Source organism: Notothenia rossii, assembly GCF_949606895.1.
Source record: "Notothenia rossii genome assembly, chromosome: 3".
In the NCBI taxonomy this organism is placed as follows: domain Eukaryota; kingdom Metazoa; phylum Chordata; class Actinopteri; order Perciformes; family Nototheniidae; genus Notothenia; species Notothenia rossii.
Genome location: NC_136901.1, coordinates 31,054,902 through 31,069,938, shown reverse-complemented (window position 1 = coordinate 31,069,938; position 15,037 = coordinate 31,054,902). Strand labels below are relative to the sequence as shown.

The 15,037-nt window shown below is 40.0% G+C and overlaps 2 protein-coding genes across 2 annotated transcripts; both read left to right on the top strand.

Annotated features, from left to right (window-relative positions):
• Positions 1–7,385: 7,385 nt before the first annotated feature.
• On the top strand, positions 7,386–10,076 carry LOC307034513 (uncharacterized protein; the record flags this gene model as incomplete). The annotated part of the gene is made up of 6 exons (XM_079673338.1): positions 7,386–7,472; positions 7,778–7,892; positions 8,075–8,209; positions 8,405–8,491; positions 8,867–8,974; positions 9,316–10,076. The coding sequence occupies 6 exons, from the start codon at positions 7,386–7,388 to the stop codon at positions 9,381–9,383; spliced, it is 600 nt and encodes a 199-aa protein (XP_079529464.1). The 3' UTR covers positions 9,384–10,076.
• Positions 10,077–11,803: 1,727 nt separating this feature from the next.
• On the top strand, positions 11,804–13,851 carry LOC307033296 (uncharacterized protein). Its single transcript, XM_079671696.1, has 3 exons — positions 11,804–12,092; positions 12,876–12,982; positions 13,224–13,851. The coding sequence occupies exons 1-3, from the start codon at positions 11,942–11,944 to the stop codon at positions 13,287–13,289; spliced, it is 324 nt and encodes a 107-aa protein (XP_079527822.1). The 5' UTR covers positions 11,804–11,941; the 3' UTR covers positions 13,290–13,851.
• Positions 13,852–15,037: the final 1,186 nt, after the last annotated feature.

Below are 15,037 nucleotides of genomic sequence, written 5' to 3'. Positions count from 1 at the left end.
TGGACTACTGCAATGGTGTCTTCACAGGTCTCACAAAAAAATATATTAAAAAGATGCAGCTAATTCAGAACGCTGCTGCTCGAGTCCTCAGTAACACTAAGAAAGTGGATCACATCACTCCTATTCTGAAGTCTTTACACTGGCTTCCTGGGTGTCAAATAATTGATTTCAAAATACTGCTGCTGGTATATACAGATGTAGCACTCCAGATAGGACTCACATGGGTGTGTCCCAGTCAAAAGCCCAGCGGATCCCAGTGGCTGGGGGTGTTGCCAAATTGCTAGAGGGCGTTGCCAAATTTCCCCATTTGTTCAATTACAGGATTTAACCATGAGATGGCGCTTCATTCACAAATAAACAAAGACAACTGGGTGTTGTGGAATTTAGTCTGTTTGCAATGTTTGCGGCTCTGCAGTTGTGTTTGCTGAATACTGGAGCATTTAATCACTTATTTGTTATGGTTTTCACAGGCTACTATAATGAAAAAACATCAATATTTTAGATCAAATAAAGTATATAGTTTGCTTTATACAGTATATTTTTTGTAATATTGTTGGGGTGTTTTCTTACACAGTACAGTAGATTGAAGTAAATCAATTTATACATTAAGATAAGATAAGATGGACCTTTATTAATCCCCGTGGGGAAATTCAGTAGTTCAAACAGCAACAGGGTAAGAGTGAAAAACAGGATAGCACAGATTCACACAGATTAATAAAATCAAAAATAAGATGAGCGATAAAAATAAAAATAATAATAATGAGAAACTATGAAATAAGAAATGAATAAAACTAAAATATAATTATCATATCATATATTATAATGTATTGTATTATTAAGTAATATCATACATTAACCCCATTATAGCAGATGCCACATTGAATGGATGAACACATTTATGCATCAATAATTACAACAGAGTATTTCTAAATACAACTTGTAAAAATACAATATGTATTTAATATGGATAACATAATAATTAATTTCAGATGATAATACTTTTCAGGGTTAGGTCCGGTCTGACAGCGCTTAGCTCACTGCTGAAGATCACTGCTCTAAACAAAGTCAAAAATCCTACATTCAAACGGAATACATATAATTAATTATTATTAATACGTTAAGTCTTGTTCATTGTTTTTCACTTTTATTAAATGTTTGATATTTCCGGCACAGACCCTTTCATACCGGCAATGCGCGATAGAAACAACAGAAAGTGCGACAGTTTAAAGAGCCTGTGACAGCATCCCAACAACTGTTGTGCAATTAAATATTGGGGCTACTACCCAGCTAACACGCCACGTTGCCACCACGTGGCCTAAAAGTGGTAGTTTGGTGGCACTGTGCACAACGTGGTAGCCACGTGGCCCCAACGTTGTGGTTCACCACAAGCACCCGTCTAAGTGTGCACAACGTGGTAGCCACGTGGCCCCAACGTTGTGGTTCACCACAAGCACCCGTCTAAAAATACTGATTTGTTTAATGTTATAGATTTATTTATTTATTTCCTTTTTGTCAGAATATGAGTTTGAAGGATAGTAATTTGTGCAAAAAATATTACTTCGGTGGTTTTACAAAGAAAATACCACGTTGTGGCCACGTTGAAATATAACGTATAAATACCACGTTGTGGCCACGTTGAAATATAACGTTTTCCTTTCCATGCAAGTGGGTGCACATACATATGATTTGTATGCAAATAGATGGAGTCTACTCTATTATGTAGTTGAATATTGTTCGTCCATTTGTTGCTGTTGATGTTTATAACTGTATATGCTCTCACCAGCCTAAGAATTCAACCAACCACGGCAAATTTCGTTCGCGCCTTTTCTCAGTGTTCTGGATTTACCACTTCACATCCTGGTCGATCCATACGCATACAAATTATATAGTCCCTCAAATATCCATCTATTCTCCCAGAAGATGGGATGTATTTTGCAAAACAGACAGTTATTCGATCGTTTTTCCCAGTTCGACACCCTTTCCTGTCCCTCGATGCCCCCACTAGCGCTGGTTAAAATTAATGCCGTTCAGCGACCTACAAACGGTTAAACGGATCTGCGAAAACGAGGACACGCTGTCAATCTCTGGAACGTTAGGCCCAGCGCCGTATAGACTGAGAGTTATGTCATCTCCGTTCACTCCAATGGACCACTTTTTTACAGCAATGGCGGATCGTGGAGCCTCTCAATCGTTCCCCGGAAGTTAGCGCCAAGGCTAGCAGAGCTGTAGAGTTGCAGCATAATAGACCGTTCGTGACGGACTTTTAAAGGTAAGAAGAAGCTTAAAGATTTATATTGCGGATATTATCATTACATCTGATTCAAATTAACATGTGTATTAAAGGATGTCAGTGGATTATCCCTAAATTAGTGGTTTTAGGGAACGTTTACAGATAACAGATTAAGCTATACCATACCATAGTACCATACACTATACCATAGTGGTTGAATACACAGTATTAGGACACACTTTATACTTACTGGACATGTTATACTCATTATATACTGTATATAAAATATGACCAAGAATGTGAGACAACTTTATAGAAATTCATATCACATCTGTTACTGATGCCATTTGTCATACTTTGTTAAACTCACAAATATTAAAGTTCCATAACTTCAGTTGGGAACAAAGACCACACCTTATCTCCCCAAGGCAATTTCCCATCCAATAGGTGTGCTATATAGGTGTGTATAACCCTTTCTCCTGTCTGTTACTCCCTCTTTCAGCACAAGAACCAGAGGGGGATTCAATGAAGCCTGAATACCTGCACTGAGACCCTCACCCTGCACCCTGAGTCTCAACTCTGTGTTTTTCAAGCCTCTCCCTGTTTTTTTGTATTAAACAAAACATTAAGCTTTCCCAATGGTGTGGTTTTCGTTTTGTGAAAAAGTGCAAATGCAGTGTTTGTATACAATAACCTAACCTCACATATTTTTTTGCTGTTGGTCATGAAATTGCTCCTGCTGACTTGTGCCAGCCATTTTTTCCTCCGCTCTGTGTCAGTGGGGAAGCCGTACATTCGTACTCCTTTCTCAGAGCGATTTGAGCATCCCCAGGCAGCACAGCAAACCATGGTGGCGACTAGGAGGCAGCACAGCAAACCAGGACAACACGGAGGAAAAGGCACAGACAAACTGCATGATATGCTATTCAATGTTTATTGAATTCCATGTATTTGCAATGGATGTTCCTAAAACAACACATTTAACATCATCATCATCATCATGCTGCTGCTGCTGCTGCTGCTGCTGCTAGTCCTTTGATAGTCACCTGTCGGTCTCCTCTCCTTTCTGAAAGCCATAAAGATGACATTAGTCATTTAGATAACTTGTGTCCTCAATTACCATGGGATTACTGAAACTACCATGAATTTAAGAAAATGGTAGAAATTAATCTAATCTGAATTTTGAAGCATTCCTTTAGATCCCCTCCCTCTAAATATATCAATAAACATTAGAAAGTGATGCTCCTGACTACTATACAAGTTTAAGAAGATAATATTGGTTTGAAAGAATTCAAAGCTATAAATAAACAGCAACAGGCTCTTTAACCAAGGCACTGTTAGCCTAACATGTAAACTAGTTGTTCACACTAATCCTAATATTATCACTTAATATTAGCAAATTCAATTTTATTTTTTAAAACATATTGATGTAAATACATACACATATCGATTTGTTGTATAAATATTGCAAATCAAAACCTTTATTCACTAATAATTACCAAAAGTCGAAGTTCTATCTCCTGTTATCAATGCATTCACATTGCCCGCCATGAACTTCCGGTGAACGATTCTCGTCTGCATGAACCACGTGACGATAACCGTTTTTGGACTTCCGCTGTCGTAACTCTTCTATCTATACGGCTATCTATACGGCGCTGGTTAGGCCTAAACCGCGGTTTTTTTATTCAAGTCAAGAACTTTCAATATATACTTGCAGGTAAGGAAGCCATCCTTTTTTAAAGTTTTGTAATTCGGGTCATGAACATATGGGGGAGTGTTCTATGCACAGCTCTCAGCATATTTTACACTTTTTCTGCCGAAATTAAGCAGGTGCCTTCTGGCCTCATGTGTGGCCTAATCTCGGACTCGGCCTCCATGTTGTTTTTTTCAGCAGGGCCGCTGGGCTGTGTGAACAAAGCTTACATTAAATCCGTGGGAGATCTATATCTGGTTGAGATATGTCCCGACTTTTCAATAGATAGCGACTACCCAGTTAATAGACGAACGTACTCTATGGGAATGTAAAGGAATTTACGACAGGCTGACCATGGCAAGCCTAATAGAGCTAGCCACGCGCGCCCACGCTGCGCCCAGCCCTCGTAACCGCCATTATCAGATTATAGTAGTTTTACAACCACTCGAGAGTCAACAGTGATCATACAGTTAGTTAGTTCCAAGAGGCTGCAGCAAAGTTGGCAGCGAGCCAGCAAAGTTACCGCGTCGCGCCAATGTCTGTAGACTAGTTGTGGCGGGCGGGAGGAGGAGAGGGAGAGTGTGGACGTAGATCGGTAAGGCAGGCATGTATCTGTAGTTGTGGCGGGCGGGAGGAGGAGGAGGAGGAGGAGGGGGGTGGGGGCTGGACGTAGAGTGGTACTGTTTTGGTGGCAGGGGGGGGGGGGGCACCAGGAGTAGGGCGACCAGTGCTGTGCTTCGTTGGCAGTCTCGTAGTGTTGGGCCATAGTAATAGTATATGCATGCATACGTGGACACAGCTTGACTGTGGACACAGCTTGACTGTATGTGATTTCGGCGACCAATAGGGGGGGGGGGGGGGGGTCTAGATCTATGCAAAATTCAACTTTTCAGAGTAACAGACTCTTTATGTTTTTGAATGGACATTGGTTGATAGTTTTCAGCCAGTTGAAATTATGTTTTTATGATTATCTTTTGCCCTGAATTTATTTAAGTTGATTAAGTTGGAAAAAGTAACATCCTGAAGTAATCAATAGTCTTCCATCAGCATTTGCAACTAAACCTTGTACAAATTGCAATGGGGCAAAAAGTAGTAATATTTGTTGATCGCTCATATTCTTAACTTAAAAGAAATGAGGAACATACAATCTTACCGTGCAGGCAGTGGTGCATGGCAGTAGTGTATCCAGGGGGGCTTGCCCCCCCCCCCCCTATTTTCAATTCCTGGATCCACCCCTGCATGGGCATGTTTTTTTATTTTAATTTGATCATATGCATGCGCAATCTTGTCTTGCAGCAAAATGGATGAGAAGAGGCGGCGTCGTACACAATACAATAGAAAGTGGGTTTCAGCCCAAAGATCGGCATCACGTATGAATAAAAAGGTCCAGACAAGACACAGTGACAGTGATGGTGACATTACTGACTTTGTGTTAGATGTTGCATGCAATTCAGATGAGGCAGCTGATGTTCCAATGAACGAACATGTTACTTTGGAAAGCGAGTCTGTGGAAGAAGAAAATGGACAAAATGCTGATGCTGAGAGCGATGATGATGGGTCAATGTGGGACTTCATTGACGCAAATCCAGTCATCCTTTCATCTGAATCAGAAGAAGAAGAACAACATGTACCGGTAGCTGAATACTTAGTGCCATGGGTCAATGCACACCAAATAAAACATATGGCAGTAGATGACCTACTCAAAGTGTTCAAGAAGATTGGACATAAGAATCTGCCATCAACAGCTCGTACGTTATTAAAAACAGACAAGAAGGTGACAACTGAAGAAAAATCGGGCATGAGTTATGTATATTTGGGACTTGAAGATTCCTTGGTGAAGACCTTGGACAAGTACCCCCAGGAAATACTGCACAATACAGACAGCATTGAAATTTCTTTCAATATCGATGGTCTCCCTCTTTTCCGCAGCTCGAATACATGTGTGTGGCCAGTCTTGTGTGCAATAATGATGGAACCAGTCACTGTCTTCCCTGTTGCCATAACATGTGGCAATTCAAAACCAAGCAATTTAGATTTCTTACTTGACACAATAACAGAATTGAATCACATCTTGCAACATGGCATTCAGTACAAGGACAATGCAATTCAAGTGATACTGAAGTGCATCGTTTGCGATGCTCCTGCAAAAGCAATGGTGCGGGCTACAAAACAGTATTCTGGATACTACGGTTGTGAAAAATGTACGCAGAGAGGTGTTTGGTATGGCAGGCTGACATACCAAGACATTGACAACATTGTGCTAAGAACAAACCAGTCATTCAGGGATCAGTCTCAAGAAGAACACCATAAAGGAGTTTCCCCTTTCACTATTCTTCAAGTGGATGCTGTGAATGTATTTTCTATGGATTATATGCACCAGGCCTGTCTTGGGGTCACACGAAGGCTAATTCTTCTGTGGGTCAGAGGCAAAAAGGAAATGAGGCTCCCTGCGACACACATAGAAGAAATCAGTGAAAAACTTCTGGACCTTCGGAGGTGTATTCCAAATAGTTTTGCGCGGAAACCCAGAGGCCTTGGAGATATTGAAAGATGGAAGGCTACTGAGTACCGTCAATTTTTGCTGTATACAGGAAAGCTGGTGCTCAAAGGCATTCTTAGGAATGACCTTTATGATCATTTCATGGCCATATCTGTTGCTATGTGCATTCTTGTTTCACCAACTCTTGTGCAAATTCATAAGGAGTATGCTCACAACCTTTTAGTCTACTTTGTACGGAGGGGTCGTGAACTCTATGGCAAGGAGTTCCTTGTGTACAACGTGCATGCCATGCTCCACATATCCGCTGATGCTGAGCGGTTTGGAAGCCTGGACAGCTGTGCGGCCTTCCCATTTGAAAACTACCTCCATAAGATGAAGAGAATGGTCCGTTCTGGGAAGAATGCCCTGGCACAGATTGTGAAAAGGATTCACGAGTTGGAAAACGCTCCATGCACAACATGTTTGACAAGGGCAGAAAGCACCATGCAACTACAGAAGCCGAACAATGCATTTATTTTGGATGGTCCATCTTGTTGTGAGGCGGTGGCTTTATCAAATGAGAAAGATGAAGAGGGAAATAAGAAAGTGTTGTGCAGGGTGTACAACAGAACTGAATCTGTCTTCATGGAGCCCTGCGATTCCCAGATTATTGGAGTATATTGCATCCACTTGAACGACAGCTGCATGAAGCTCCTGACAAGAAAAAGCCTCCACACTAAAGCCATCATGGTCGAGAAAGGGAATGGCAGAAAGGCGGTGTTTCTTACCATTCTGCATGGATTATAATAGTTAAGTGCATTATTTCATTTCAATAAGCACCACTGCTACAAAGTTTGCAAGTATTTAGTTGTTCTGCATGGGTTATAGTTTATCCAAAGTATACCACAGATGATGTAGCAATTAAATATATGATAGTAAGCTTAGTGATAAACAGCTTTTGTGTCTTGGTCTTCAGGTAAAAGATGTCGGGCGAATTTGTTGTAGTAGAGTTTGTGGACGAGATGGCTGTTGAAGTTGTCCACAAGTCATGGATACAGTCAACAAGAGATGTAAGTAAATACATGCATGTACTTGGAACATTGTCAAATATATGGGTTTGCAGCCGTTTGATAAAAAATGGAACTTAAAGCGTTTCACATATGTGGTTGGTTGGGGCGGTGGTGTCTAGGGGGCTTTTCTTCCCCCTTTAGAGGAATTAGAGGCCAAAAAAGTGGTCTCTTAAGAGAGGTCACTTCTCATAAGTTTCAATAACATGGGATGTATAGCCCTTGATCTCAATACAGGACCACTGTATATCACTACGCAATTCATTAAAACATTTAAACTACATTCAGTCGCTGTTGTTATATTTCAGCGTCTGTGTTGCTATTGGCCAGCAAGGGGTGGAGCCTCTTCAAAAGCCAGGAGAGGGGAGCTGCCTGACAAAGAGAAATGGAAGCTTTATGAAGTTAGGATATTTTCATTTGGAGGTAGGAAGCATTTAATATTTACAGTTTGAAATGTTAGATTAAGTACATAATTCATGCTAGTTTTGTGTACTAAGCGGGAACTGTAATAAATTGAAGTGAAAAAAGGAAACAGAATGACGTTAATTTTATTACCTTGTCAGTATATCAGGTCTCTTAATATAACATATTGTTTCCAACTTCAGACACCTATGAGAAGGCTCAAGAAAGGGCGAGAAAGGCTGAGGATACCTCCAATGTAGAGACTGACACAGAAGAATGTCGACGGAAAACTAAGAAGCCTGCAAAGTTTCAGGTTTCAGAAACTGAAGATGCTGATGGTAAATACAGAGAATTGGGCATAAGAGTATATTTAAATATGTGACGACATAGATGGCTTCATAATTGCCACAAATTAATAGAAAAACAGTTCAACGGAATAAGAAATGTTAACCCTTTCAGTTTTCTTTATTAAATGTCATTTAATGTGGTGCTTCACTTCACCTGTTAATCTTTATTAAATAATGTTAATACAGACGAAGAAGGGGAGATACTGGAGGCAAGTGACAGTGTCCCTGCTCTAGTTCTGGCCGAGCTACCAACACCTCCTCAACGGACAAATGGTAAATGAGGTTGGCACAAGGATCAAGTAGAGCTATATCCTCAACTGTTAATTTAAATTATTTTAGTTTCAACATGAAGCTTGAGTCACAAAAGGAAAAAAACAGCATTTGCTTGTATGCTAATTTTATTCCCAGGAGGTCCAACCTTTTCTTAAACACAGTATCTAACTGGCTAACTATGGGCTATTTTGACATATAGAACAATGATTACTTTTTGGTACAGACATTTATGCAGTACCAGGTAGATCAGTACCGGTAAATTGATATTTTGGGAGTATCTTCTTGCATTGAAAATAAAGTATTGCTTTCATGTCCTAATGAAAAATGCATTAATAATGTTTTATCGATAACCGCACTCATTACATTCTGTTTAAGGCTGTTCTGCACCGAGAGCGATATCACCAAGTACCAGTACCCCTTCCAGGTCTATTTCTGGGCATAGAATCCAGTCTCCTGTGTGTCCTAACAGTGACACAAGATCAGGTATTTAGGACTATTGACATTGTGCATTTGTCTTCATATTTAAAAAAAAAAACTGTTTCGAGTAATGATATACATTGGTCCTCTTGAGAGACCACCCCATCTGCCAAGCCAAACCGATCTGTCATAAAGGGTGGTCTCTCATAAGAGGTTCAATAGCATGGGATGTGTAGCCATTGGTGCATGCTGTAGTGGTCTCCCAAGAGAGGTGGTCTTAAAATGAGGTCACTCAAAAGGGGCACCACTGTTTTCACTTTGCTCCATTTAGCCTTTCACTTTATATTAATTTAAATATTCTGATACAGACATTTATAAATTAATGACATTACTATCTCTGTATACAGTGATGACTTCAAGTGCACGACTGTCTGAGGATCATCGTGGAGGAAAGCAACCCTTCCATACCAGGTAAGGAATCTGAGGCTTTGTAGTTTTACCCAAGTATTTACTGAGAGTAGTACGTACATGTATATCTCATTGCTCACCATGATTGGTCTAGGCCAGTGGTCACCAACCTTTTTAAGCCCAAGATCGCAGACCTCGGCCTAGGTGAAAGGCGAGATCTACCTATTGCAGAATTGAGTGAAAAGACGGCCCAGGCAATGCTTCCAATTTGAGGCCTTTTATATAGGCTAATTGCATCTGAATTACTGTTACAATGAAGGCTCCATAATCAGCTCACGGCATATAGGCAGGGGTAAAGTGCTATTGGGGGGCGGACCTCACCTCCTCTAGGGGGGTCCGGGGGGATGCTCCCCCGGGAAGATTTTTTTTTAAATATTGAAGTTGAAAGCATCAATCTGGTGCACTTTGAGAGCAACATGAAGAGTTCTATGGATACCTCTCTCAGCACCCATATGAAACAGAACTGTAAACAGATTTTCTTTTTCTTTATGGATATTTTACAAATCACTCCCCTTTTAAACTGCATTCTTGTTTTACTGACATACTGTATAGTAGGCTATTTCATACCTGTTTTTCATGTATTCTCTTATTGTTTGTATAACTATAATGATCATATGAAGGTGTGCCGCGGAAATAATCTTTTGAATAATTTGTGACAAAACCGTTCTAAACACTCAGAGAGTCCTTTAGCTCACCTGAGCCCCTCAGTCTGACACGAGACGATTCTCCTCCAGCTTGTTGTGGTAACAGCTCCTTATGCCCGTTAGTTAGTTAGTGCAGCTAGCTAACCAGATGCTAACATCACGGTCCCCGCTAGCACCGGTCCCTCTCTCTCCCTCTCTCCGTCCCTCTCTCCCTCTCTCTATCACACTAAATGCGCTATTGCCACACACACAGAGCCGAGCTTGAATGACACAAGCACACGTGTATTTCCATGCAACTCTCTGATTGGTGTGGTGTCTTGCCTCTGTTGCGTTCAGTGAACACGGCAAATTACAGTCCTGCCGTTGTCTCTTGTGTCATGATGAGGTTCACGTAAAGCACGGTTAATGTATTATATTATTGAGGTGTCTCAAATATACGTTAATCAAGTGGCACCTGCTAACGGGGTGGTGGATGATAGGTTTACATCTAAAAACGTATTTTTCAAACATTATTTTAATTTAATTTTTCTTTCTTTTGTTACCTTTTTTTTTAACGGTCTGCGATCTACCCGCACCACACTCGCGATCGACCGGTCGATCGCGATCGACTGGTTGGCGACCACTGGTCTAGGCCATTCATTGGTACAGTCACCCTGTGCTAAAGCATTTAGACTAGTACATGTAGTACATTAGACTAATCTGATATTAAGCTGTAGCGAATCTCTGTTACTACTCATGCCATGTAACTATGGCTTACTGTTGGCATGTACTGCAGTGAAGTAATAATTTCATGTTATGTTTTCAGCACCCCCACAACACCCAGAGCTTCTACATCTGCTGCAATAAATCCTGAAAGTGAGCCAACAGGTAACAAAGCCTAATGTAACAGTTTTACTTCAAGAATATTTTTCAAAATTGTGATCCAGAAAATATTCAATTTTGATTTCTTCATTCTAAACATTGTGTTCTTTTGAGACAAATTGATTGATGATTATGGCATCCTTTTCGCATTTTTTTCTCATTCCATTTACGTTTAGCTTGGGATCTACCACTTGCCGTTGCTTGAAATATGTGTTTAACTTCAACGCAACATGAAATGTAATGAATCATTTGTCGCAATTGCCTTAATGCATTATACATGTATGTGGGTGAATAGATGCAAATTCTAAGCATAGTATTTAAAAATGTGGAATTGTGTTATCTTGCTACAGGATTCCAGAGCAGGATGCTGATGCGTATGCAAAACCTTGAAGAGTCACAGGGGGAAATCCTTAGAATGCTGCGCTTCTTGACAAGTGCCAGCAGAGCAGCAGGAGAGGAGTTGGACGATGTACTACCAGACCCTGTCAGCAGTACTGAGGAGCGCTGATAGGCTTTGTGAGAGGCTTACAGATAAGGCCTTCAAAAGACAATTGGTATGTTCCATTGTGAAAGAAAAACTTATTTTGTTAAGAATCGCTTACATTTTATGAAGAAGTAACTCCATCTTCCAAAGAGACAGATAGGCAGACACCAAGACAGACAGGCAGGCAGGCAGGCACACATACAGACAGGTATACAGACAGATAGGCAGACAGACAGGCAGGCACACAGACAGCTAAACAGGCAGGCAGACGGACAGTCAGGCAGACAGGCACCTAAGCAGGCAGCAGGCAGGCAGGCATAGATAGATAGATAGATAGATAGATAGATAGATAGATAGATAGATATAGATAGATAGATAGATAGATAGATAGATAGATAGATAGATAGATAGATAGATAGACAGACATAATTGGGACCACTGAATTATTTCAAAACTGTAGTAGTTATATTCAATGCTGCCTTTGTTATATATATCTGACAATTTAGCATTTTCACTTGGATGTACTCAAGGGTTTTTTACTAAGAAAACTAATTATCTACATTGCAGACATGCTATATGACTTCCTTGGGTGGCCACAACATCGGAGACACCATCCGGAGGATGCTCTCCAAGTTGGGAACCAATGCCTTATGGTCAACGTATAGCCTCAAGGGAAGGAAGGGCAAGAACGCGTTGATTGACCTGTCGGTCACCAAGGTCCTCATCAGTAAGTGTTTAAGTCATAAATGGCATGCAATTGCTTCTTCAGTATTTTATGAAGCTCGCCTGATGCACTCCAGAGATACTCAATATAACATGTTGATTATCATTTATTATAACCGAAACGACCATTTTGGGGATGTTATGTTTCATGTGCATGAGTGGGTACGTGTCTGGGTCTGCATCTTCGTTAGTGGATCTTTCAAAAACTATGTGACATTCTAATTTACTTATTTGTATGAGTATTGGTCATCCATGGGCCAAGAACCCTCATGATTTTGGTGCTGATTCTATTTTTATATCTTTATTGTTGTGGCCATCTTGGATTTTCTTAATTTTTCTCCGGGGTTTGGCCATACTACCACGTAAATCTTTCAGCTGTTCATGGGGGGTAATCATCTCGGTTAGCGATAATGGTCCCAGGTGGGTGATAATGGGGGATATTTATCCTACATCGGCGCTAATGGGGATATTGGTCCCAAGTGCGAGATACTGGTCCCCAGTGGGTGATCATGATAAAGAGGGAAATGGTTCAGCAAGAAACCCATTTGTCTGGCCATCTTGAATATTTGGTGCCAGTAAAGATTTGGGGGATGTATCCTGTGTTCGTCTGTGAATACCATTCTAATTACAAATATTAAAATATAAAACTGCCTTAGGATTATTTAGATAAGATTTGTGAGGAATAGTTGTTTTAGTGTTAATTCTTTCACCTGTACATATACTTGTTACTCTTCCTTTCTTCCGTGCATTGCTTGGGGTTAGCAGTTTTGTGCTACTTTTCCTACAGGAGCATGCTTGAAAAACCATCCTAAAGCCAAGGCTTCCGAGGTGGAGGAGCAACTGTCCGAAAATCTCAAATATGCACCGAAGAAAAAAGGAGGGCCAAAATACAAGGTGATAGTGGATTCTAGTGACTTACTTAAATATTTGGTCCATCTCTCCAAATGTCTGTCAATAAAGCATTTACATATCACATACATTTACCACTTTGACATATAGTATGTGTCATCAGTACTTAAATCTTTGCATTCTCACAAAGTTAGTTATCATTATCACTACTCATCAATTAGGAACAATTAAGGATTTTATTTTCTAATATACCATGTATTCCCTAATGTGCGTTCTTGCTTTTTAGGAACCTGCTGCAAAGAGAAGGAAGAGCGTCGCATCTGCAGTCGATACAGATACAGATTCAGATTAACATTTCACATATTATGCCTGGTCATTGGTGCACGGACGTTTCGGCCAACGGACGTTTTGGCCAGGTATATTTGTCGGGGCGGACGTTTCGGCCAGCTTGTACAAAAAATATAATAACTGAATAAATAAATATTTTATTTCATTTAAATTCACCTACGTAGTAGATACATGTTACTGCCATTCATATATATAATAACTGAATAAATACATATAGCGCCACCAACGTAAATGTTCATTTAGTCTACAAGGTCTCGGTTCGAAAGCCATAAATGTTCAGCTGGCCAGCTATTATTGTATTACCTTGGACAATGTTTTATCTATTGTTAGGTTATTTCCTTGAGGTACTTAGAAAGTAGTTTAGGTAAACCTGTTATGCCTTCATATAAAGAGATTGCAATTGATATCATTTATATCCCTCTTTGTGTTACTACATTTGACCATGGCTTCATTATGTTCTTTTGTTCAGGAACATACAAATTAAACTGGTTACTTATACACCTTAAGTTTGCAGAGAATATTTACATTTCCATAATTGTAGAAATATGATAAAAAATATTATTCTACTGTCTACATGTCCTAAAATTTATTATGGGTTTATGGAATTTCTTATTGATATATATCTATCTGTCAATTTGAATCGTGTCATGATGTATTATGCATTTGAACCATTGAAATGCAAATAAAATTGTCTAAGAAGTGTATTATTCAAATTTGAGTTGTGTTGATTACTTTGACATAATTAAAGCTAATCGAAAGAAAATATAATTGCAAATAGAAAGTGGTCTAAAGGTGGTGTGAACGTTACATTTCAACGTTACATTTCAATGTGGTGACCACGTTATTTCAACCATACAAAATCACGTGGCCTCCACGTAAATTGCCACGTTGTCACAACAACAGCATCACGTGGCTGTAACGTGGCAGCCACGTGCAATTGTTAGCTGGGTAGTCATCTCGAACCGTCAGTTTAAAAAAGAAGGCACGATACCGTTCCGATAAATTTCAATAATTTCGAACATCGCGGGGAAATTTCTTCTACTCATTTTGAAGTTTTGGGGGAAGCAGCAAATGACGTCAATGCGGGAACACTTCACTGTGCGGCGAGAGAACCAAACACGGACAAAGTGTGTTGTCATGCGTAGAAACGGTGAATTACTGAGTTTAGGCACGTTAATAACGTTTTAATGAAGTTGACTACAGTATATTCATATTTGTCAGTGCTTTCCTGTCAATTTGGCGAACATAACTGAACTGAACTGAATTTCCTCCCGTAGGATGTGATATAAAAACAAATCAATTATTTTTGTAGTTGTAAACTCAAGTGGATGAAACTAAATGTATTAGTGCTTTCATGTCAATTCGGCGAACATATGATACATTAAATGATCGTGAGGATGATGATTTAAAAATCGTTTGTTTGAGCCGGTCTGCATTTTCTGATGAGAAAACAAACCGATGCTTTTTGTAGTTGTAGTACACCAACATGGATTAAACGTGTGGTTTTTTTACAACAATGTTGGGGAAATTAATGGATAAAATGCACGGATTATTATTATTATTATTCCCACTCCGATCGGGACACTAGGTCCACCGTTTCCCCGCAGCGAGGCTCCCCCCGTTGACAGTTTACGTGGGCTGGGCTGGGTGCAGTGGCGGACTGGCCATCTTGTCTGTCAAAATGCATCTTACGTTTCTAACTTGCAATATCATTATTTCCGTTCTCTTCACTCCAGAAGAGCGATCTCCCTG

Excerpts from the sequence above, each read along its gene's own strand:
- LOC307033296 (XM_079671696.1), top strand. The coding sequence starts at position 11,942 with ATGACTTCCTTGGGTGGCCACAACATCGGAGACACCATCCGGAGGATG. Across the intron at positions 12,093-12,875 it reads GGTCACCAAGGTCCTCATCA|GAGCATGCTTGAAAAACCAT; the intron begins GTAAGTGTTTAA and ends CTTTTCCTACAG. Across the intron at positions 12,983-13,223 it reads AAGGAGGGCCAAAATACAAG|GAACCTGCTGCAAAGAGAAG; the intron begins GTGATAGTGGAT and ends CTTGCTTTTTAG.